Here is a 23,664-nt window from a genome sequence, read left to right on the forward strand (position 1 = left end):
CTAAGGGAACATTCACAGAGAAAACAAAATTGTATCAAAATACACAGCCACAGTGCTGGTAAATGTAAAAGAAAGCAGTGTCTTGAAATGTGTTTAAAAGCTGAACTCAGCTTGGCATCTTAAAAACATGGCAGATCACACTAAATAATATCCATGGCAGCACACATATATTCATGATGTTAAAAAATAACCTTCCGAGACTGCTAATACTGCTACCAGTGATAGAACAACAGCGAGAGGATGAGCATTTCTTGAAAGCAAAAAGCATCCAGAGAAAACTCCAAGAAAAGCCTGGATGGAAAGTACTTACTGAAAACTGAGGCAAAAGGTTACGGAATAGATGGGGAAGATGGATGGACAAGAAAAAAAGAAAAGAGATGAAATGAGAACATTATGGAGAACACAAAATAGGTCATGAAGGATAAGTAGCATGCATCTCAGTTGACCAAATCTATAAATATACTGCACTTAAGATCCAACTGCAATCTACTTTGTCTCTCAAAAAAGTTTTCTAAAAAAAAAAAAAGCACACTTTGCAGCAAACTTCTTTGTGCCAACTTACCGTTCCGCTACGAGCTCGCTGCACAGGATTTAACTCTGGAGATACACTCATGAGACCAGAGCTGCCAGCATAGTTCTCTCCCCAGCTGTACTGGTTAGGGTCTAAAAAAATAAATTAAAAAAAAGTCAGTACACCAAACTACAAGTACTAAACAAGTTTGATTGTGTTTATGACCATAACTTACTGTCTTCTTCTGCCCCCTTCAAAAAGGCTCCAATAGCACCAAGATACCCTTCATGTCTTAGAAATAAAGCCTGGACCTCCCCCTACAAATAAATCAAAATATCCACACAACATAGCAGTATGTAATGAGATTTCGATCTTAAAAATAAGAGTGAAAAATAACGTAGTTATTGTATTATACAATAATATAAGAAAGTGCTAAGAGATACATTAAACTAGCTATAACAGAAATCAGTTGCCTGTGACAATGATCGATTAAACTAAATATTTGACAGAAAAGCACCGGTTTGACCTTATCAAGCTTGCAGCAAGCCATTTAATCATAATTGATACGTTATTTAACAGATTATGAACAGTAAAAATTTACAGTTAGAGACCTTAGTGAAAAAGTTGATGCTATAGGTGATGGTGTGCATGGTGACAGGGTGTCCTCGAATGAAGAATCCTCCGAAATAGACTCTGGTAAGGTTATGCAGTTTGGCATAGAGGCAGGCCAGCTGTCCAATGTCATTGCTTATCATGTGCAGTAGGCTCTTTGCCATGTCTTCTTTGGAGAACTCTGAGTAATACATACAAATACAAAATGCCCATATCAGTAAGTAGGATCTTAAAACTGCCATGTCAGGGTTTTTCCTTGGTCAAAAATTATCTTCGGTGGTGGCGGCGGACGAACACGGTCATCCACACACACAATCAATCAATCAACTTTATTTATATAGTGCTTTTACAATGACGATTGTTTCAAAGCAGCTTCACAGTGTCATACAGGACAATATTGCAACAAAATTTGATTTGGCTAGTTTGATTTGGATAGTGTATAGAATTAAATATGACCTAATTAATACATTTAATTTGTATATTTAGTTGAATAACTTGGATCATAATTTTAGTGTCCCCAACTGAGCAAGCCAAGTCAAAGGCGACAGTGACAAGCAAAACTCCATCAGGCCAAGCCAAGTCAAAGGCGACAGTGACAACCAAAACTCCATCAGGGCATGATGGAGAAAAATAAACTTTGGGAGAAACCAGACTCAGTCGGGGTGCCAGTTCTGACGGGGTGTCAGGGTTTATTGAGGCTGACATGCCGGTGAGGCAAATTCAGAGGAGGCACCAATTGACACAGAGTCAGCAGACACTCCAGGATGAGCTGGTCATGTCCAGCTGCAGGTCCACACAGTACAAAGTACTCTACCCATGTGAATTGTGAGCTCAGTACTGACAGTAAATCTAAAATAAAAGCAAGTCAACACCATTGCTGAACACTTTGTCCTTAAAACTGCAGTGAAAAAAGACGCAGTTTGAAATTGCTGGTGTTTTTTGTTTTGTTTTTTTTATTTAAAAGGGACAATGCACATTAATTAACATTTTTTGTTTTACACTCAAAATGTAAATGCGCCAGAGTTAGCTAGAGAGCTAATTTTCATCTGTAGTCCCTTGGCAGGTAGACACAGCATCATAATACAGAAAAATAAAATAAAAATAAATACATGAATGAGAAAGAAAAAAAAAAAAAAAATTTAACAAAATGGATACATAATAATAAATACAATACCAAGAAGGGCAGTACCTAAGATAAGATAAACCAACAATTAATGATTACAGTTTTGAGTGTTTTTAATCCATTTCTTAAGTGTAAATTTAAATAATAAATAGCTGGTGCTCTCTCTGAGTTCCATCGGGAGACAGTTCCAATAATTTGTGGCCCGTACTGAGAAGACTGTTTGACCAAACTTACTTCGTCTAAACGGTACAACACAGTCTCCCCTGGTAACTGCTCTCGTTGCCCTGCCACTACTGCTTTTCTGCTGTATAAATTCACCCAGGGGTGGAGGTGCAAGTCCATGTAAAATTTTAAAAAATAAGGCAGGCATCTAATTAATGTAAAAAACTATCAAAATTGAATACATTATATTTAGTAATAATATTGCAATGATGATAGCTAATAGGTTTTTGATCTAATATTTTTAAGGTTTGCTTATAAAGGGTTTCTATTGGTTTAAGAGTTGTCGCATTCGCTTGGGACCAGCTTGTAAAACAATATGATATGTGAGAAAAAATCATGGCATACATAAAAAGTTTAGCTGCCTCTGTTGTTAAATAAGGCCTTATGTGTCTGAAGTTAGCCAGATTATATCTAATGGTTTTAGCCACCTTTTTGACATGCTTTTTAAAAGTTAAATTAGAATCTAATATAATACCAAGGTATTTAAACTCAGAGACCACCATGAGTTTTTCTCCCTCAATAAAAACATCAGCCTGCTGTGCAGTTGTGGACCTCTTAGAAAAGAACATACAGACTGTTTTGTTAATGTTAAGATGCAGATCTGACATTTCTAGCCATTTGGAAACATGCACCAGTGCTTCGGTTAATTTAGCTGCAGCCTGTTGTTTGTTCTTGGTATGCAAATAAAGAACTGTATCATCTGCATACATTTGCACATTAACAGATTGACAGACTGAAGGCAAATCATTAATGTACAGGCTAAACAAGATAGTTTGTGACATAAGAAACTATCTTATAAACAATCACGTCAACGTGCAGGGCAGGCTTCAAAATTAGGCCTAAATTATCTATTAACTATAGCCTAACATTAACTCTTTCCTCGCCTGTGTTTTAAAAAAAGTTGCCAGCCACCTCCAGGGTTTTTTAACTATTTTCACAATTTAATAATATGATATTTTGTTTATGAATATCTGAGCATGCAATGTATCAAAAGAAAGAGCTGACCCTCTTCTTTTAAAGAAAAACTCATTCAAAAGATGCTTAATAGTGATTTCTTTAGCTGAACACAAGGGAAGATATTTTGAAGAATGTAAGTAACCAAACAGTTACCTGGAACTATTGACTTCCACAGTCTGAAAAAAAATACTATGGAAATCAATGGTTCCAGTTAACCGTTTGGTTACTGACATTTTTCAAAATATCTTCCCGTGTGTTAAGCTGAAGAAAGAAATTCATACAGGCTAGAAACAACTTAAGGGTGAGTAAAGGATGACATACTTTTCATTTTAAAGTGAACTATCCCTTTAACTATATGCCTTTGTAAGTTGTTCAAAGCATTTCTAAAGATTCTGATTTTTGGAAGGCAGACTGAAGTGGAGAATGAGAACATGGTCTGTGTAACATTGGCAACACATAATTAGCTTAGTCTAATCATATAAATTACCATTATGTGTCCGATTATTTTGCATTTAGAATAGACTATTTTACACCAGTAGACTTAATGCACAGAGCATTTGATATACAGTATCAGATTGTTTTGTTTTGGCCTTTGCTATGGTTTTCACTGTCAATCAGATTCAATAGCGCATTTAAATATGGTTATCAATCCAGAAACTTTGCAATTGTGTAGTTAGCAGCATGAAAAACAAAGCGAAGAAAGACTTGCTGCCATTATAATTCCTGGAGCTGTCAATTAAAACGGGAGGTACACAAAGCTGTACTCTTGTGGAAACTTCCATAATAATCAATGTATCCAACTATGCTGCGCAAATTGACATTGTGTATATAACAAAAGGATTCGCGAGTGTGCAGAATTTCAGCAAATATTAATTTTGATTTCAGCAAATCAGTTCGAGCAAACTCTGACAACATGATTAATATTCATGAACCCAGCAGCTCATCAATCCGTAGTGTGTTGTATATTGTTATTAGTAGTAGAATTAGTAGTATTATTATCTTATTAATTACTATTATCTATTACTATTATAATTTTTTTTTACAGAAACACTGAAATTTAGTGGTTTACATGAGACATTATCTAAACCGATCTGGTGTTTAAATGTGCTGACTTTCAATCTCAATCATTTTGCATCAAAAACGTTGACGCTGTTCTCTCCAGCAGCTGGAATGTGTTAACTGTAGCCATAGCAACTTTTAACGGCCACCAGGACTAATATGTTATTATACAAGCTATTTATTTGTTTTAAAGAGTAATAATCATCTCAGAAAAAAAAAATTCTTCTGTCAGGCACAGTTGAAGTAAAAACAGCCGGGGACAAAATTTTGATAAGCTATCGGACACTGGCCAGTCTAGGGCATCAGCGTCTCGGCTAGGGCCTAGATTTGAGGTCTGTGCAGGGCTCTACCCTAGCCCATACATATCCAAGTCTGATCCCGAATAGCAATGATCCAACAACACCACAAATAAAGGATTCTCCAGCCTTTGACAGCATGCTAAGGTATGTTCAGTTAGACACATTAGACAGTTAGACATTCTGCCTTTGGCTCTCACTTTATATTGCTACTCTAAATAAACTACAAACAAATATATTACTTTTGTCCAGTTTTGTCCTCATATTCTTTCTTATAGTTCCCCCTAACATGCCTGACTCCAAGGCTCATTCATTATGCAGCTCATTATGCGTTTATTTTGTCTTCTCCAGTGTGAATCACAACATTATTCATTATCATTTACACCTCTTCACATGTGGGTTTGGTAAAATAAAAATGTTCTTACAAAATTTAAATCAATATATTGTTTTATGTGAATGAGTAGGAACATTTTTTTTCACATCAGTTTGAAGCAAAAACTCTAGGCAACAAATCCATTAGTCAGAAGTTTTGTGGACACACATTTACTGTGTGTTTTGTGGCCTTATTTCAGTTACTTAAATTTGTGTGTGTGTGTGTGTGTGTGTGTGGCGGGGGGGGGGGGGGGGGTAATTCTCAAACACCATGCATTAACATTATTCTCTCAAAAATACAAGCATGTACATATATGTTACTAACATATTATGGTACCCCAGTTTATTTTGCCATTAATATGTTTATAAGCAAATGAAAACTTCTAAAGGGCCCCAAAACTGGATCAGAAACACAGGGTAGAGATATACCAATGTATTGCACAGTTTTTATCAATTTATACCCATCAGCATATCGGCTATAGCATGACAAAGGTTGATATAACAAACTGATGGTTTATTAATTAACTGTGTGAAGGCAGTGAGCTGTATAATGTCTGTTGCATAATCCAAGATTTTAATATAATATTCCTGTTGCGCTGTGGTCTGTGTTTTAATGTTAAATCAACAACAAAAGACAAAAAAATAAAATAAATAAATAGATAAAAATCAGTCACTACTCAACTAAATAACTTGTCATTTTCATAAGGATTCATTTCCACGATGTGGAAAACGCAGACGAAATCCAGTCATAAAAACTGATTTTACTGCATAATGAGGAATGTCACTGAATTAATCAAAATTGATGAATAAATAAAATGTAGGTCAGTACAATTAAATCAAATAATGATATACAGTGTCTCTGAATACTAAGCTGCAAAAAGATTTCTGTGTGTCTGTGTGAATAAATGGCGCAGACATGCAGTTTCATTTACCTCACACACACACTGAAACTTTCAGTGTTTTTCAGCCTCTGTCGCCATGAATATGAGGACATGAATGCATGAACCTCATGTCCAGGCACTTCATGAGGATTTTACCATTTCATTCAACAAAATCTATCGTCATATCATAAATACACAAACAGAAACTCGAAGATCTTCACAATAATCCGCCAAAATAAAAGTTCAGTTTAAAAAATAGTTGTGACAGAAATATATCAATGTTGTACAGTAGGATTTAGCCATGTCTCGATGTAATAATAATATATGTATTTAATTTATACAGCGAATAATTAGTTTACTTCATTTCTGTACCTGGAAACTGTTAAACCTACATAAAAATCACTTTTTATTTAATATGTATCTTTGTTCTGTTGTATTCATGTATTTATGTTGGCCTGTTGAAAGTTAAATTGATCCGGTATATGCTCATTAGAAATTATTTGATAATGCAGCAATTAACTAGCTTTTTTTTTTACTTTGCTGATTTAAAACATGATCAAAACATTATCAATTTTTTGCCAGTCATTTTTTGTTAAAAATTGGCATCTGCTCCAAAAAATCCTATTATGAACAGTTTAGAAATGGTCACGACAGCAAACAACTGCAAACCACTTTCGTTTCAATGGTAACCAAGAGCTTATGCACTCAGATCTAAGCAGCTTTGTAGCTTGATGGTGGTAATGGCGAAAAGAAAGATTTTTAAAGCAGTCGCAAACATTTAAAGTAGCTATATAAAAAAAGTGACTGGGCTAAAACATATATTTTTATTGAAACTGGTGCTCTGCTTTGCCAAGAGACATTTAGAAACATTTCACCGGGTGCTTTCGCTTTGCCGCAAAGACCTTATATGTCCTACAAATGTGTCGTATTTATGTCTGTATTAGGGATGTCACAAGTACCAGTACTTCGGTACCAAGTCGGTACTGAAATTTAAAAAATGTGACAATACCAACATTTCTGTAGTACCTAAACTCCCGAGTATATACGGTACCTGCAGCTGCGTTCAGTCGCTTCCTTGTTAATCTAAACGCAGGGCTGCAGACTGTAGCCAATTATATACTAGTGTATGTGAATATTAAACTGAAAAATACTATTTAAACAGTACTCCTGCATGTTCTGCTGTTCTGTGTGGATGCGTGAAACCTATAATATATAATATAACATATATTTATTTTTAAAGCAATAGCATAAGCTGTACCTAAATGATTGAGTACACACAGAATGTCAGACTTTGTGAGTATTCAAATAAACACATGCTGACATAAGCACTGTACTTCTCACACACACAAACACACATGCACAACAAGAGGATTTATGCTCTTCAGGTAGTATCTCAACTTCACAGTGAAAGCCCTGCATGATAATTCCATATTGTGACTTATTGTTTGTTGTATATTTGTTTGTTTTTGTCTATGGACCCTAATGTTTTTTTGTTTTGTTTATGTTACTGACAATTTAAGTAAACATTTTTTGAGGCTCTTTTGGAAAAAGGCATTAACCAAAAATGAATGTCTATTCGGTCAAAAAAGGTTCCTCACCCCTGCTTTAGACCTTCAAAAGGACAGTGTGGGTCTCTGTTATATTTCCCTCATACATGCCTTTGTGAAACTAAAGACCTTTGGCTTCATTTCACACTAATAACACTACCAACTGGGTGAAGGGTCAAATGACTCTTCCTGAGTGAGAAAAACATCATACAATAAACTGCCTCTCGTTACAATCAATGTACATGATCTTTACTTTACCTTTGTCTGTGGTAGCTGATTTCCCAAAGCTACTTGCAATGAGGTCACCGGTTAAACCCAGGGACCCGTAAGCACCTCCATAGATGTCTTTAACAAGCATATCCACATTTGTGTGTTGTCCTTTGGAAGCTAACTGCAAAAGCTCATCAAACCTCTAAGACGGAGAATGGAAATGGAAATTCAAAATAAGTAAGAGCATGAAAAATAAAGAATAAACAGAAATTCCTAGTAAAAATTCACAAAATGAACCACCTTAGTTTTTGTGAGTAAAGCTCCAAGACCCCAAAAAGTGCCACCACCTATAGAACTGCCACCGATACGCTCAAATTTGTCCTCCGATTCAACCTTCAAAAACAACATATGGACCCTCCCTTTAGAAAGTCACAGTCTACAAACTCAGCATTTCTTTGTGTGTGTGTAATGTCACAAAGACATTTAGATCCAGTGCAGTATGGATATACCTTTACTATAGAGACTCCAGAGCCAATATTTATTAGCAGGTAAGGGAAGATGTCCGGGTGTGTATTCTGGAACCGGAATTCAGAATCAGCATGTTTGGCATACACAAAAGCCTCATGGGGGATATTCTTCAGAACAAAGTTGCATCCCTTAATCAGACAAGTCATTTCATCCTCTTTGTCCACTCTAAGAAAAAAAATTATACAGTATAACCCCCATTACAGCAATTCACAATAAATGATTGATTACTTAAATCTTTAAAAAAATTAAAGCGTGTTTGTATTGTTCTCAGTAAGCTCTAAAATTCCACTTACTTAAGCTTTAACTTTTTCTCTATCAAGTCCTTGAACTTGTGTGCCCCTCCACCAGTAGCTTTGATAACTTTGGTTTCTGTGTTAACCAAGTGATCCTTAATGAAATCCAGGCAGGTTTCAATGTAAGCATTCTCAAACTTGATAAAGTGAAGACGAGCAGTAATTTCTTCCTGTACGGATATCTCATAAAGAGGGTCACCGTCTGTTTCCTAGAAACCAGAAAAAAATTATACTAGATGAATAAATAGACAGTAAAATCATGACATCCACAAGTAAAATCACAAGACCAAGACTTCAATAAATAATAATACAATAATCTTATTTATTACAAATGCTAATTATAAAACTATTGTTTACTCTAAAGCGCTACCATACTTCGAGGATAACACGCATAAAATATTACTAGACTAAAATATAATGATTTAACCAACATGACTTTAGAGAATATTAACCAGATTTATTTTCAAAACATGCTCTGAGATGGGAGGCATTTCAAAGCTAGCTTCGCTCTAATAACAGATGGACAAGTACATATGTGGGTAGTATACTTATCCATAAAGCCAGACACTTATAGCGATGCCACTAGTAATCATTCAAGGAGAGAAACTAATATAGGTAAATCCCCTTGTCAGGTCACTCTCACACATACTGAGGATGTGTATAATCCTATACAGTTATTACTACTGTGTGATGGTCTTTTGGTCCCTTTTCTGCATTCGTTCAACAACAAGACAATCAACAAGAATATAATAATAAAATATCTTGCATATTTTTTTCTCTCCCTAGATAACATGTTAAAACCAAGTATAAGGTAAGGGTGTGGAACATGTTTTTGTTGCTTAAAAAAACAACAACAAAAACAGCAAAATATAAAATATTTATTTTCATTTTTTAGTGCCATATCAGCAGTGAAGGTTGTTTTCATTGTCTGAAAAAAATAAACATTATTAAAAATTATTTTTGATGAAACTTTTGATCAGCTATTAAATATTAATATAATATTTACTAAATTAAAGGGTTACTTCAGCAATTAGCATATGGCTTTCTATCATTAGAAACCCTAGCCTAGAAATCTAGACGCACCCTAGCGGCAGCAAATTGAATCTGCCCGCAAGTATCGTCTAGGAACTCTCAATACCCTTCTGAGCTGTATTTTTCACAATCTGGACGGCCCAATCACATCGTGTATAGAGTCGGCGGGCGGGGCCATAATGACGACGGCCGAGTTGCGTTTGCGTGCTTCTAGTAAACACAGAAACTGGCGAACGGCGGCGGTCTTTCGAATCAGCTCTGACCGCGACTTTTCTGAGAAAAGAACGGCACTGAAGTCATTCTTAAAAAGGGAAGATGTGTTTGAGTTTAGCCGACCGGATACGGCGAATGTTTAATCAGTCAGCGAGCTCTGCTCGTTGCTTTGGTTGGTGTAGCGCTATCCTATCGCGTGCAGAGGGAGTTTGAAAGACAACCGTTTATCCCGCCCCTCGGATTGAGCCCTGTCTATGGTGAGCTTCCAGACCAAACATCTTGATGTGGGTCTGGCTTGTCAGGCTATAGAAACCCTAGAGTATATTCGAATGATCGTGATTGTTTTAACTTCTCAAAAACTTCTTAAATCCTATGAAAATGAAGCTTCCAAAGGCATGAACTGAAAACGCGCCAGACTGAACGCGCTGAGAACTACCGCTACGAGCGCGGACGCGTTTACCTCAGCTCTCATCGTGAGAGCTCTTACCTCAGCTCATACACAAAGTCCTATTCACACTGACAGTGATTAAGTTGTTGGTGGTCATAAATTCACCGTACTGTTGGTTTCTAATAGGCACTCGTACACATGAGCGTCGGAACCATTGTGTGTGTGAGATAAGACCCACCCACTTTTTACGACCCATGATATTGGATCCACTCACTTTTACCGTCTCTAATTCAGCACATGCCTGTTTACCTACCCCTAACTGAGAAACACTTATTATTAAACACATTAGACACTTTATTTCCACTTCTAATATATTCTTCATTTTGATTGAAAATAAATGCCTTTCCGATCTAATATGTGATTGGAGAAGGGAGTAGAGCGAGTGTGACAAAAGGCAGATTTGAACCTCCAATCGATTTGCATCAAAACTTAATTACATCGTCTTACGCCAACACCACAGGCATGGTGAATAGCTCATTGATTTCCATAATTTTGTCTGTCCCAATCAATCGTTTAGTAAACGGCTGTATTTTTGTATTTAATGTAAATGGCATCTAACGTTACTCCAATAAAAATAAAATAAAAATTCTGAGAACCCACCCACTTTTTATTTGCTTCCGACACCCATGCTCATATGTATTTAAAAAAAATGATGTAGTGTATGACCATTAGAACCCTTTGCAGTTACAATTAAAAGCACTACCTCTCGTGATACCTTGATATACTGGGATCTAATGCAAGGTTCATATTTGTAGACGGTTTAGTCTACTTTCAACACCAACAAGCAGGAACTGTACACAGCTGCGTAGACGACGGACACAAACATGAAGAAATTGTTGAATAAAGTCATTATTTTTGTTTGTTTTTTGCAAACAAAATGCACTCGTCACTTCATAAAATTAAGGTTGAACCACTGGAGTCACATGGACTATTTTAACAATATTTGTATTACTTTGGGCCTTGAAAGTGTTAAATACATCGCTGTCTATGGAGGGATCAGAGAGCTTTCGGATTTCAACAAATATATTCATTTGTGAAGATGAACGAAGGTCTTATGGGATTGGAGTGACATGAGGGTAAGTAAGTAATGACAGAGATTGTATTTTTAGGTGAACTAACCCTTTAAAACTTTAGAGATGAATATAAACATTCTTAGACAAAGGCACAGCAGAGTCAGCAAATCCTTGGCCACCAAATCAGACAATAGCCTACATCAGCCTACAACTAAACAAATAATTGGTATCCTCTTTGGTACTCCTGCCATTTGGAAAGCGGTATAGAGCACTGAGCCCCAAAACATCCAGAAACATGTCCTTCCCTGAAGTCATACAGACCTATATAACAGCCACTATTCACTTTTACTGTTTACTTTAAAATATTATGTACATAATGCAAATATCTATACTGCTGCAACACGTTGTACCCAATTTGGTATATATATTCATGATATATGTTGTATATTTTAGACGCAAGTGCTCAGAAACGGGAAAAATAAGGAAAATAAGTACTCTGTGTTAGTACACTTGATCAATAAAGCTTTTCTGGTGATTATATAAATAATTGATTATAATATATTATATATATATAACTAAAAATAAAAAAAAAACTAATGTAACCATGGGGTTAAATGAGAAAATCTTACCTGCAAGCTTACCTTCGCTGAATGATCGAATGACCTGACTTTGGCAACTTTGTGCTGAACAGTGGAGTAATAGGCCAGCTTTGTCAAAGAGCCACCTGTCAGATAAGATTAGGTCAAATTGTTTTTTTTTTAAATTCTATATTCATATACACTTAACCTTCTTTTATACGATACTTATTCTGTAATTAACATATTACACCAGCTGTTGGTTGAGTCCATCAAAACATCTGACAATTATAATCATGACTGAACTTTGCAGTCCAGAAGAACAAATTCAACTCTCATCGTTCGGGTTTATTTTTATAGTCAACATTATTCAGTTGATATTTACAGCCTCAAAGTCTCCATCAAAATTTTTTCGTTGATATTCCTGATATATCTGTTACATTGAATGAACTGTCAGATTAGCAGCACGCGCTAACAGGTTTCAACACAGCCCTGCCCAACAAACTCTGCCACGTCCAAACTCCACAAGTGACTGTACTGCGAACAAGAAAAGAAAAAGGGGGGAAGTTTGCATGTGATGATACCTATATCTATAGCGAACCTCTTGGCGTTCTCCAAATTGCGGAAGATTTCATCAGGAGGCAGTGTTATGCTCTTATCCATGCTGTGAGATCCTCTGTCCGGCCCTCCAGACAGCGCCATCTTACTGCGAATCCTTTGCAAACTGCGACGCAACGTGAACTACGCATCAAAGCACAACATTTTTACGAAATTTTACAGTAAAAGTCCCATGCGCAGAATAGAATAGAATAGAATAGAATAGAATAGAATAGAATAGAATAGAATAGAATAGAATAGAATAGAATAGAATAGAATAGAATAGAAATATAACTATTTACCGATATGAAACAGTTCAATTGCCAAAATAATTACCTCAATTAAATGGGAAGATGTGTAGGTTTACTTATATTAAAATTATTAAAAGCCACAGTTAACATTAAAATTATTGAAATAATGATTAAAATTAGTTATATTCATATACAATTTAATTTATTAACAATTTTATAACATGCCAGTCAACAGCTGTAGAATGGTTTAATTTGAGGATGCACAATATTTGCATAGGCTATTTGCTGAGATTACAGATTTGTTACACAAAAATGTTGTGGGTAATTTAAGTAAATGGCAATTAATTGAAGAGAAGACCCTTTAACAATGTCTTCATAAACTACTGAACCAAACTGCACGCCATGACCATAAACTCACTGATCTCAACATATGTTCATATACTTCAGTAGCCTATACTAGTATAATATGATAGTTTAACTTGTTATTTACAATTTAGTCTTTTTTGACCCCTTGGGGGTCTGTGGCATGCTGCAGGGTATCAGTTATTTATTTTATCTTAAACTAATTTGTATAAAAAAATATTAAAAGTTAACTTAAACAAAAATACTTTAAGCTTTGCAAATGTAAATGCTATGTACAAACATATGATTCTGTTAATCAATAATAATTATTTTAATAGCTTATCAATGTAAGCATCATATTAAATTAGGTTAAATACATTATGGCCTGTTTTCACAGAAAGGGATTAGATTGAGCCAGGATTAGTCCTTATAAGTAGCTTTTTAAACTTGCCTAAAAAATTGTGGTGTGCCTCTTGAGACAAAACAGTGGCACTGACATATTTTAAGATATGTCAGTGCAAGTAGCTTTTAATTAAAACAGCTCAAACATGTATTTTAGTCCAGGTCTACACCAATAGTCTCCCAATAGTGTCTGTGAACACAGGGGTAAAGCTATAGAGGTAACACTTAATTTTATGCAATAAAGGGGTTTATGCAATAAAAAAACAAAATGCAAGTTGAGGAAGAGTAGGCTAAATGGTGAACTATTCCTTTATAGTTTAAACATATTTTCCTATTAACCACATAGACATACTAAATTTGTTTGCTAAAAAATCTGATTGCATTTAACTACACATTGAATTCATAAGTGAATTGTATTATGTTCGTAATGTTCATGTGTTAGTGTTAAATAAATTTGTTTTTTGGGGGAATCTTGTCCGTTGAATTCAAAAGTCAAGGCAGCATATTTCTGATGCATTTTTATTTTATAGATTGAGGCCAAAATGTAACTTCACGAGCGCATAGTCTTATCTTGACCTTTGTTTTGTCGAGTGGCTGCCCATAATTCCGCACGACACAGGAAGCTGTTAGACTCTACTACGCTAAAATCGCGGTGCTAGTTCGCGCTGGAGCGCTGAGTAGGTGAGTGACAGGCGCGTTACGTGAGCGGCTCGCGAGGTCGCATTGAGGGCAGCACGGCCGTCTTTTTCCGCTCCCAAAGATCGTTTCGTGTCAGCCGCAAGTGCTGTTTCGTGGAATGACCCAGTTTGCTGAGGAGAAAGGGGATTGAGGTTGTCTGCAGCGGAACACGCTAAAGTTTGTCGGGTTTATTCCGGCGGGTGTGTGAAGGTAGGCGGCTAAATGAGCGCGCTAACAGACACTATTGATAAGGACCGTTAATTCACACCAGAAAAACACAAAGAGCTATTAAACCAGATATACTGTGTGGTATAGTGCGTTTCATTCACTTACAGCCCATACTTAGTAGTAATAATGTTTTATTTTTTTAAATAGAAAATTATACAGTAAGTTAGTTTTATCTGGCTCCATCAGTTTTAGCATGTTAGCACGGATCTCACTGACAGCATTTCACCTCGTCAAAATCTGACCAAATAAACTTATTATTGTCGTTATAACACTCAATAACGTTCTTCTGTTAACTAAAACAAAAAGATTCTCACCATGAATTAAACATACATTGTTCGTCTAAGTTAAGTTAACATTTAAGTTACATCTAAAGTGTATTGTTGGAATTCACATTCATCATTTAGTTAATCATTTTGTTCAGTCAATGTTTTTTTATTTGTTTTTATTTTTTACATGCTTTCAATCAAAACAGCCCTCTATTACATATTAATTGGGTGTAAATCCCTATTTTTAAATATAACGCTACTGTTTTAATATCTTATGATGAACCAAACTCTAGCTGATTTTGGTTTAATAAACTCTATCTAACGTTAGCCTGAAGCTGAGATGACTAAGATGGATCTAGTGATTTGCTGATTAGACAAGTAATCATTTGGTTGTATTTTTTCAGTCTTCAGTTCTCTTTACTGGTTTTACTGTGCAATGATGTCTGAGTGAGGCTTCCTTTTTCTTTTCTTCGAAAGTTATCATAACAAGTAATCATACTTTCGACTGACTATGTTTGTGTTGGTTTCACATGTTGTACATAAGCTCCTCAAACTCATTGCATCACAGCTTTTTAAGTTAAATGGACTAGATAGTTGGGGGTAATCAGATCAAGTTGCTTATGAAAATGAACTGAATCCCTTAACCAGTTTGTTTGATTTTGATTTTTTTCCTTGTCCTGCCAAGATGTGTTTTTGCTGTTTTTAAGTAATGTGTGTGTATATATATAAGTATGTACGTACAGGTTTTCATATTTTTGTGTCTGATATTCCGAACTGGAAATTAATAGGGGTGTAACAATCTCCTCATGTCATGATTCGATACATATCACTATACTGATGTTATTTCGATGGGGGGAAAAAACACCCGCTGTAGTAGAGGCGTGGCTGTCTGCTTTGAGAGTGGGGGGCGTGCCTGAGGGTTCGGGGACCTATTTTTTACTGTCTATGTCAGGGACAGGTCACAGGAGTTACTGCTGAAAGTTGACGCGTCTTGCATGGAAGATGGCAGAAAGTGCAGAGCCCAACTCGACCGCGATTTTAACACCATAATCTAAAAAGCCATGTCTGGAAGTACTTTGGATTTTGGTCTGTAGGAGATAAAATTGTTGAGCTGCATGATCAAATTGTATGCTAAGATACATTTAGCATACCATGCCTCATTTTATTTAACGTTAAACAGAAACACTAAAGTGTAAGCTACTGTACTGACTGAATAGATATTGCATGAATAAAGGACAAATGCACTGCTTCCAGTGGTTTGATTATTTACCGTTTCATGTCAAGGAAAAGTTCCATGTTTACCACAGCACAGCTCGCTAAAAGCGATCAATATGCTGTAAAACTTAAATTAATAATATTTATTACAGTCACTGAACGATGCCTGCTATATTTGGGACAAGAGTCGCGACCTTAAATTGCTTGCACAAAACTCTTGATCAGCACTCAAAGTTTGACTCAAAGATTTACTTGTTTTTGTGTAAGTAATATGTTGTCAAATATAAACTACGTATACAAGTAGTTATGTCTCTTTGTATTATTTGTCCTGTTATTGACGTAATGCGTGTCATTGACAAAATGCGCAGCTAGATGTTTGAATAGTTCAAATATTTGTGTTTTTTTAGAGGGAATATTCAAATGTCATTTTTTAGCAATTTTGACAGCCCTAATCCAAACAGAGCGAGCTAGCGTTTTGCATGAAATAAGGACATGTATGACAAATGCAGACTCTTAAGACCCAGAAAATTTAAACTGTGTTCTCATCTCATGCAGCAGAAGTAGAAGAGCATCTGTAACTGCTGCATCTGTAACTGCATGAGGGATAATATGAGCTGTAAATCTCCTGCTGACACGGTGCAGGCTTTATTTAAAATCACCACTTGAAATACTTTAGGTCAGATACGGACATTATTATGTTTGACGTTGTAACAAGTTCGATATAGTGAGGAAGGAAGAGGACACGGGGGTCGGCAGGACTGTTGATGCTCTTTTATTCTTAATAACTCAAATCAATAAACGTGCACGCTTCAGCGTGTGTTTGTCTCTGTGTATGCTCAGTTTCGCTTCCGGGTCACGCACTTCCGGCTTCCGGGTATCTCAGGGTCTCGGCATCAACAGTCCGACTCTCTCTCTCCTCGGTCTCCGGTTCCGCTGGTGTTTTATCCCGTCTCCGCGCTCATTACTAGAACAAGAGACAGGTGTTATTAATCTGCGTCCAACCCACTCACTTACCGCTCGTCCCGAGGCCCTCTCTCCCGCTGCAGACCTCGCTGAACCACGCCCCCCTTGCCACATACCCCCACCGCCCGACTCAGGCCGGGGAGCCGTCCGGCCTGCAGCCCCCCCCCCCCATTTCTGGAGAGGAAATCGGCCACAGCCATCTGAGCACCCGGCCTGTGGACCACCTTGAACTTAAACGGCTGAAGAGCCAGATACCAACGGGTGATCCGCGCGTTGGTATCCTTCATGCGGTGGAGCCATTGGAGAGGAGCGTGGTCCGAACAGAGAGTGAACTCCCGCCCCAGGAGGTAGTAGCGGAGGGTGAGAACGGCCCATCTGATGGCCAAACACTCCTTTTCTATGGTGCTGTACCTAGCTTCTCTCTTAGAGAGCTTACGGCTAATGTACAGCACCGGCCGCTCTCCCCCCTCCACCTCCTGGGCCAGGACTGCGCCCAGCCCCCTGTCCGACGCGTCAGTCTGCAACAAGAAAGGGAGAGAAAAGTCAGGGGAGTGTAACAGCGGCCCGCCACATAGGGCAGCCTTTACTTGGGTAAAAGCCTGTTGACACGGCTCCGTCCACTGGACCGTATCTGGTAGCCCCTTTTTAGTAAGATCAGTCAAAGGGCTGGTGAGGTCCGAATAATTTGGTATAAACCGTCTATAATATCCCGCCAGCCCCAAGAACTGTCTTACCTCCTTTTTGGTCTTGGGCCTCGGACAGGTTGCAATTGCGGCAGTCTTATCAATTTGAGGACGCACCTGTCCATGACCCAAGTGGAAGCCCAGATACCTTACTTCCACCCGCCCAATCGCACACTTCTTCGGATTGGCCGTGAGCCCCGCTCTCCTCAGCGACCTCAGGACCGCCCTCACATGCTGCATATGCCGCTGCCAGTCGTGACTATAGATCACTATGTCATCTAGGTACGCCGCAGCATATGCAGCATGGGGACGCAAAATCCTATCCATGAGTCGCTGGAAGGTCGCGGGTGCCCCGAACAAGCCGAAAGGAAGCGTGACGAATTGGTGTAATCCGAACGGCGTGGTGAAAGCTGTTTTTTCTTTGGATAATGGAGACAAGGGGATCTGCCAATAGCCCTTTGTTAAGTCCAGTGTCGAATAAAATCGAGCCGAGCCTAACCGATCAAGCAACTCGTCAACCCGTGGCATTGGATACGCGTCGAACTTCGACACAGCGTTCACCTTGCGGTAGTCCACACAGAACCTGACCGAGCCGTCCGTTTTGGGGACCAAAACTATCGGGCTCGCCCAGTCACTGTTGGACTCCTCGATTACTCCCATGTCGAGCATTGCGCCTAATTCGTCCTGAACTACTTTTTTCTTGTGTTCAGGCAAGCGGTACGGCCGGCTGCGAACTACCACGCCCGGCTCGGTCTCGATATGGTGCTGAATCAAGTCGGTACGTCCCGGTAGGGGCGAGAACACGTCGGCGAACTCCGCCTGCAATTTCGATAAATCAGCGAGTTGTAACGGTGAGAGGTGATCTCCCCCAGGGGCCAGCGCGACTGATTGCGCTTTAATGCTCGCCTCTGGCCCGAGATCATCCTCTCCCCCGATCACCGTTGCCAACAACACCGATTCCACCTCAATCCATTTTTTCAGCAGATTGAGGTGGTATATTTGACGTGCCCCGTTCCTATCGGATCGTATCACTTCATAATCGAGCTCTCCTATCTGTCGTGCGACCTCAAACGGCCCCTGCCACTTCGACATTAATTTTGAGCTCGAGGTTGGGAGTAGAACGAGCACTTTCTCTCCCGGTGTGAATTTGCGCAGTTTAGTACCCCTGTTATATGACCGGCTCTGGCGGTCCTGGGCTTGTAACAAATTCTCCCTAGATAGCCGCCCCAATGTGTGGAGTTTTGTTCGCAAGTCCATGACGTACTGAATTTCGTTTTTGGCCAACGACGGCCCCTCCTCCCAAGTTTCTCGTAGGACGTCCAGCACCCCCCGTGGCTGACGTCCGTAGAGAAGCTCGAAGGGGGAAAACCCCGTGGAGGCTTGCGGGACCTCGCGCACAGCAAATAAGAGGGGTTCTAACCACCGATCCCAATTCTTGGCGTCTTCTTGTACGAATTTACGGATCATGGATTTAAGAGTGCGATTAAATCGTTCGACCAACCCGTCTGTTTGTGGGTGATAGACGCTGGTTCGAATGGATTTAATGCCCAATAATCCATACAATTCGCTTAACGTGCGTGACATAAACGCCGTGCCTTGATCAGTGAGGATTTCTTTCGGAATCCCCACCCGGGAGATTAAACGAAACAGTGCGTCCGCAACACTCTTCGCCGAGATGTTGCGGAGAGCCACTGCTTCCGGGTATCGTGTTGCGTAGTCCACGATAACTAGCGCAAAACGATGCCCGCGTGCGGATCGTTCTAATGGCCCGATGAGGTCCATCGCAATTCTCTCGAAGGGGACCTGCATTAATGGAAGGGGGCGCAATGGCGCTTTTGGGGCGGCCAGTGGGTTCACCAACTGACATTCAGGACAAGACGCGCACCACCTGCGCACATTGTCATAAATGCCTGGCCAAAAGAATCGGGTCATTAAACGATTCAGCGTGGCCGCCTGTCCCAGGTGGCCCGCCATCGGGTTAGAATGAGCCGCCTGAAAAAGCATTTCCCGGCGGCTCTTTGGTACTAACAATTGGGTTGTATCCATTTTTGACTGAGCGTCTTGGGTCACTCGATACAACCTATCCTTAATTATGGCAAAATAAGGATACGTGACGGGCAATGCGGGTTGGAGGGGCTGACCGTCGATGGTGCGGACCTGTTGAAACGCATGTTTTAGCGTCTCGTCTTGAGACTGCTCCAGAGGGAAGTCATCGCGGTCCGAGAGAATCAGTCTCTCGACCCCGCTCGATTCCTCTGAAGCTGTTCCCAAGGGCCCCGTATCAGCCTCGCCAACCTGCACTCGCACCGCCCCGTTCCTAGCCTTGTTTCCCCAAGCGGCATCCGCGCACAACGACCCCAATAACGCCGAAAAGGCGGGCCAATTCGTCCCCAGAATTAGCGGATGCCGGAGGTGGGGACTAACCGCCACCTCAACACTATGCTTTTTCCCCCTAAACTGGATCGTGACTGGGACAACCGGATATTCCACCACATCCCCGTGCACACACCGCACCTTAACCACGCGGCTTGTATCCAACGCCCCAGGCTGAATCAGGCTTTGATGGATCGAGGTTTGGTTACATCCTGAATCCACCAAGGCCTGATATGTACCCCCCTTGATACTTACAGGAATTTGGTACTCTCCTGCTTGATCGGGGGTGGTCCGCTGGACGTCCGGGATCCGGATCATTGTTCCGATGTCCATCATCGGACATCGGTCCACAAAATGATCCGGATCACCGCACCGCCAGCAGGCCAGCCCAGGCCTACCCGCCGCCCCGGCGGCGGGGAGTGGGTTGGAGGCTGAGCGCGGATAGGGGGCGGAACCGGATCCATAGTCACTACCCGGCCCCAGCGGCCCCGCCCCCCTGGGCGGGACCCGCGAACTCCCAGACGGTCCAGGGCCCATCCCACCCCGGCCTCTGGGGGGAACGCGAGGAGGGCCTGGAGGGCGGGACCTGGGGAGAGGGACAGGTCGAGAGAGAGAGAGAGAAGGGGGAGAGAGAGAGGGAGAAGTTAGTGGGGGTGCGCCGACCCCCGGGCACGCCACCAGGTGGTCCTCCGCCAAATTGATGGCCGTCTCCAGCGACGTGGGCCGGTGGCACTGGACCCACTCGGCGGTCTTCCTGGGGAGCCGAGTGATGAACTGCTCCAGCACCACCAGATCGACGACATGGTCCACGTCGCTGCCGCCGGCCAGCAGCCATCTGCGGCACTCGTCCCGGAGCTGTTGGGCCAAGGCGAAGGGTCGACCGGACTCGCCCCACTCCAGGGAGCGGAAACGCTGGCGATGCTGTTCTGGGGTCCGGCCGACCCGCTGAAGAATGGCCCGCTTCAGGTCATCGTAGTCCAGGAGGTTCGCAACCGGTAGATGTTGCGCGGCCGCCTGGGCTTCGCCGGATAGCAGTGGAATGAGGCGCACCGGCCACTGTGCCCGGGGCCACCCGCAGGCCTCCGCGGCTTTTTGGAATAGATCCACGAAGGCCTCGGGATCATCTTCCGGCCCCATCTTCTGCAGGGGCACGTGCACCGGTGCGCTGGCCCGCCCAGCGGCCTCGGCGCGAACCTCCCGGTCCATCCAGCTCCGGAACTGCTCGCGGTCCTCTTGCTGGCCTTGGACTATGGCCGCGAAGCGGCGCTCCTGTTCAGTCCGAAGGTCCAGCAACGCCGTGTGATGTTCCTGGTGGAGGGCCGCGAGCGATGTTATGATCTCCGCAAATGGCGAGGCGGAGGGCGTTGTCATGGCGGCGGCTCTGTCCTGCTTCCTTCCCGGGTTTCGGCACCAGTGTAACAAGTTCGATATAGTGAGGAAGGAAGAGGACACGGGGGTCGGCAGGACTGTTGATGCTCTTTTATTCTTAATAACTCAAATCAATAAACGTGCACGCTTCAGCGTGTGTTTGTCTCTGTGTATGCTCAGTTTCGCTTCCGGGTCACGCACTTCCGGCTTCCGGGTATCTCAGGGTCTCGGCATCAACAGTCCGACTCTCTCTCTCCTCGGTCTCCGGTTCCGCTGGTGTTTTATCCCGTCTCCGCGCTCATTACTAGAACAAGAGACAGGTGTTATTAATCTGCGTCCAACCCACTCACTTACCGCTCGTCCCGAGGCCCTCTCTCCCGCTGCAGACCTCGCTGAACCACGCCCCCCTTGCCACAGACGTCACTACAAGGAAATAACCCGGTTTATTAATAAAGTCATGTAAATGGGACTTGTATTGTACGGTTTACTTGTATTGCAGTTTACTGTTTTTCATGTAAACGGGGAAAACTGGTTATTTCAATAAGCTGATATTTGTGAGATCTTACTGGTGTGTATGTAATACACCCTAACCTAGGCATGTGCCAATATCAATTTTTCATGGTGCGATTAATTGCTGAAGTTTTATCACAATATACGATATTATCACGATATTGTAATAAGTTGCAAAAATAAGTGTTGCCATAGCATAACAGCTTTAAGAACTATTTTTGTAAGAACAAAAATAACTGAATGTTTAAATACAATAATGCACCAAAAATATATAGCTGTGGAAAAAAAAATTAAGAGACCACTCAATGAGAAATCAATGTTGACTCTTGATTTTTTTCAGAGCTGTAAAAGTAAAATTTTCAAACAGATTAAAGTGCAAAAGAATTAGGCTAGAAAAAACAACAGGTAGGCTTACAAATTACAATAATGTCTCATTATTTAATGCATTAAATAAGATTGAGCAATAGCTACATTTGGTACAGAAAGTATAATGTTTTAGGGCGTTTTCACACCTGAAAGCCCGCACCAAGGTCCGAACCAAAGTTATTGTTTAGACATTTGGTTCTATTTGGTTTGCTTTCACATTGCAGTTATGTCAGCGCACCAAAGAACTTTACATGACGCACTGGCGTCCTGTCGTCGTCATCTATGTGGGCTGCATCTTAACATTGATTGGTTTGTTAGCAGAACGTGCGTCTGACGTCAGTGTGTTGTCAATTCAGCTGCTAACTTTGACAAGAATGAATGAACAGACGCATCGTTGCCAATACTGTTAATATTATGGCATTACTATGTGCAGCACCAACTATACTCAAGGCTAATTCCCCAAATGAACGTCCTCGTTGTGCAAACATTTTATCGGCGCCGTCAGGAAGGAGCTCCTAGAAGATACAGGCTTTTTAGCCAAACAATGTATTTTATTTTATAGTTATGTTTAAATATTATAATGTAGGGCTGCAGCTATCGATTCTTTTTGTAATCGATTAATCTACCACTTAATCGATCGATTAATCGATTAATCGGATAATAATTACTTTTTCTTTATTAAAGAGCAATAAGAGACAATAAGACGGGTATCTTAAAATTAACATCTAATTTGTCTTCTTTTTAGAAAAATTAAGTTTTGTTGCTGAAATTGCATACATTAATAACTGTGAAACTAAACAATTTTAATGCATACAATTGCCATATTATATTAAATAAAAATCTATTTCAAATTACTTTAAAAAGGTAAACATAGTTCAATCTAAAACTAAACCTACAACCAATAAATCTAAATAGTAGTAATATAAATAACAATAATGCCAATATAAATAATATAAATATTCTATAAATTCTATATAATATAAATATTCTAATATTCTATAAATATTCTATAAATAATATAAATAACTAAACATTGTATTTATGTTGTGCAACTTAACTTTCATGTATCAGCTTCAGCTCAGGCATGACATAAGCATTTACTGTCTTATTTACTCCTTTACTGGAGCAAAACATATTGGACAGGTTAACTTGGAATAAGAGATGTGCGGATCCGCTCTATCGTCCCCGAATCAGCTGTTAGAAGCAAACCATCCACCCGCACCCGACCGTCACATATTAGCTACACTGAAGTAGGTTGCTAAACAAAACAAAAAAAATTATTTTGGCAAAATTACATTTACATAAACCAGGGTCGACAACCTATACATCACACGGAGGAATAACCGCTAGAACGTGATCAAACGCGAGATATGTTTAATTCAGATAAAGTACATCACACATGCTGATCTTTTGAGCTAATCATTCATCATTGTAACACAGCTTGCTTTAAGTTAGTAGCTATAAATATGATTAAAGTGTGATATTTAAATTACACAAATCAATGAAAGCACGCAGCTCTGAGCTCTGAAA

The 23,664-nt window shown here is 40.2% G+C and overlaps 3 protein-coding genes across 8 annotated transcripts in view; 1 reads left to right on the forward strand and 2 right to left on the reverse strand.

Annotated features, from left to right (window-relative positions):
* The window catches only part of pank4 (pantothenate kinase 4 (inactive)), a 35,634-nt gene extending 23,013 nt beyond the window's left edge, over positions 1 to 12,621 (reverse strand). For 2 of the 5 annotated variants that reach the window (XM_067432028.1, XM_067432033.1), the window contains exons 1-9: positions 12,477 to 12,606; positions 11,947 to 12,041; positions 8,612 to 8,820; positions 8,300 to 8,483; positions 8,091 to 8,183; positions 7,839 to 7,992; positions 1,123 to 1,304; positions 747 to 828; positions 563 to 663 (exon numbers count right to left, since the gene is read on the reverse strand). In XM_067432028.1, the coding sequence (XP_067288129.1) occupies positions 563 to 663; positions 747 to 828; positions 1,123 to 1,304; positions 7,839 to 7,992; positions 8,091 to 8,183; positions 8,300 to 8,483; positions 8,612 to 8,820; positions 11,947 to 12,041; positions 12,477 to 12,594 (1,218 nt within the window). In that variant the 5' untranslated portion in view covers positions 12,595 to 12,606. Of the gene's footprint in view, positions 1 to 562; positions 664 to 746; positions 829 to 1,122; positions 1,305 to 7,838; positions 7,993 to 8,090; positions 8,184 to 8,299; positions 8,484 to 8,611; positions 8,821 to 11,946; positions 12,042 to 12,476 lie in introns of all 5 variants that reach the window. The other 3 variants (XM_067432032.1, XM_067432031.1, XM_067432029.1) reach the window with 3 other exon arrangements.
* A 1,499-nt stretch (positions 12,622 to 14,120) lies between these two features.
* rap1ab (RAP1A, member of RAS oncogene family b) overlaps positions 14,121 to 23,664 on the forward strand; it is a 44,539-nt gene continuing 34,995 nt past the window's right edge. Inside the window, exon 1 of one of the 2 annotated variants that reach the window (XM_067431337.1) lies at positions 14,121 to 14,372. The gene's annotated coding sequence lies outside the window, so the exon portion shown is untranslated. The remainder of the gene's footprint in view (positions 14,373 to 23,664) is intronic. The other variant, XM_067431338.1, reaches the window with a different exon arrangement.
* Positions 16,585 to 21,673, reverse strand: LOC137058463 (uncharacterized). The gene is made up of 2 exons (XM_067431744.1): positions 20,146 to 21,673; positions 16,585 to 16,835 (listed from the first exon to the last, which is right to left on the reverse strand). The coding sequence occupies exons 1-2, from the start codon at positions 21,259 to 21,261 to the stop codon at positions 16,833 to 16,835; spliced, it is 1,119 nt and encodes a 372-aa protein (XP_067287845.1). The 5' UTR covers positions 21,262 to 21,673; the 3' UTR covers positions 16,585 to 16,832.

This window comes from Pseudorasbora parva, chromosome 22, assembly GCF_024679245.1.
Source record: "Pseudorasbora parva isolate DD20220531a chromosome 22, ASM2467924v1, whole genome shotgun sequence".
Taxonomy (NCBI): Eukaryota; Metazoa; Chordata; class Actinopteri; order Cypriniformes; family Gobionidae; genus Pseudorasbora; species Pseudorasbora parva.

Bases quoted from the DNA above. Each gene is read 5' to 3' on its own strand.
- LOC137058463 (XM_067431744.1), bottom strand. From the start codon at position 21,261: ATGACAACGCCCTCCGCCTCGCCATTTGCGGAGATCATAACATCGCTC.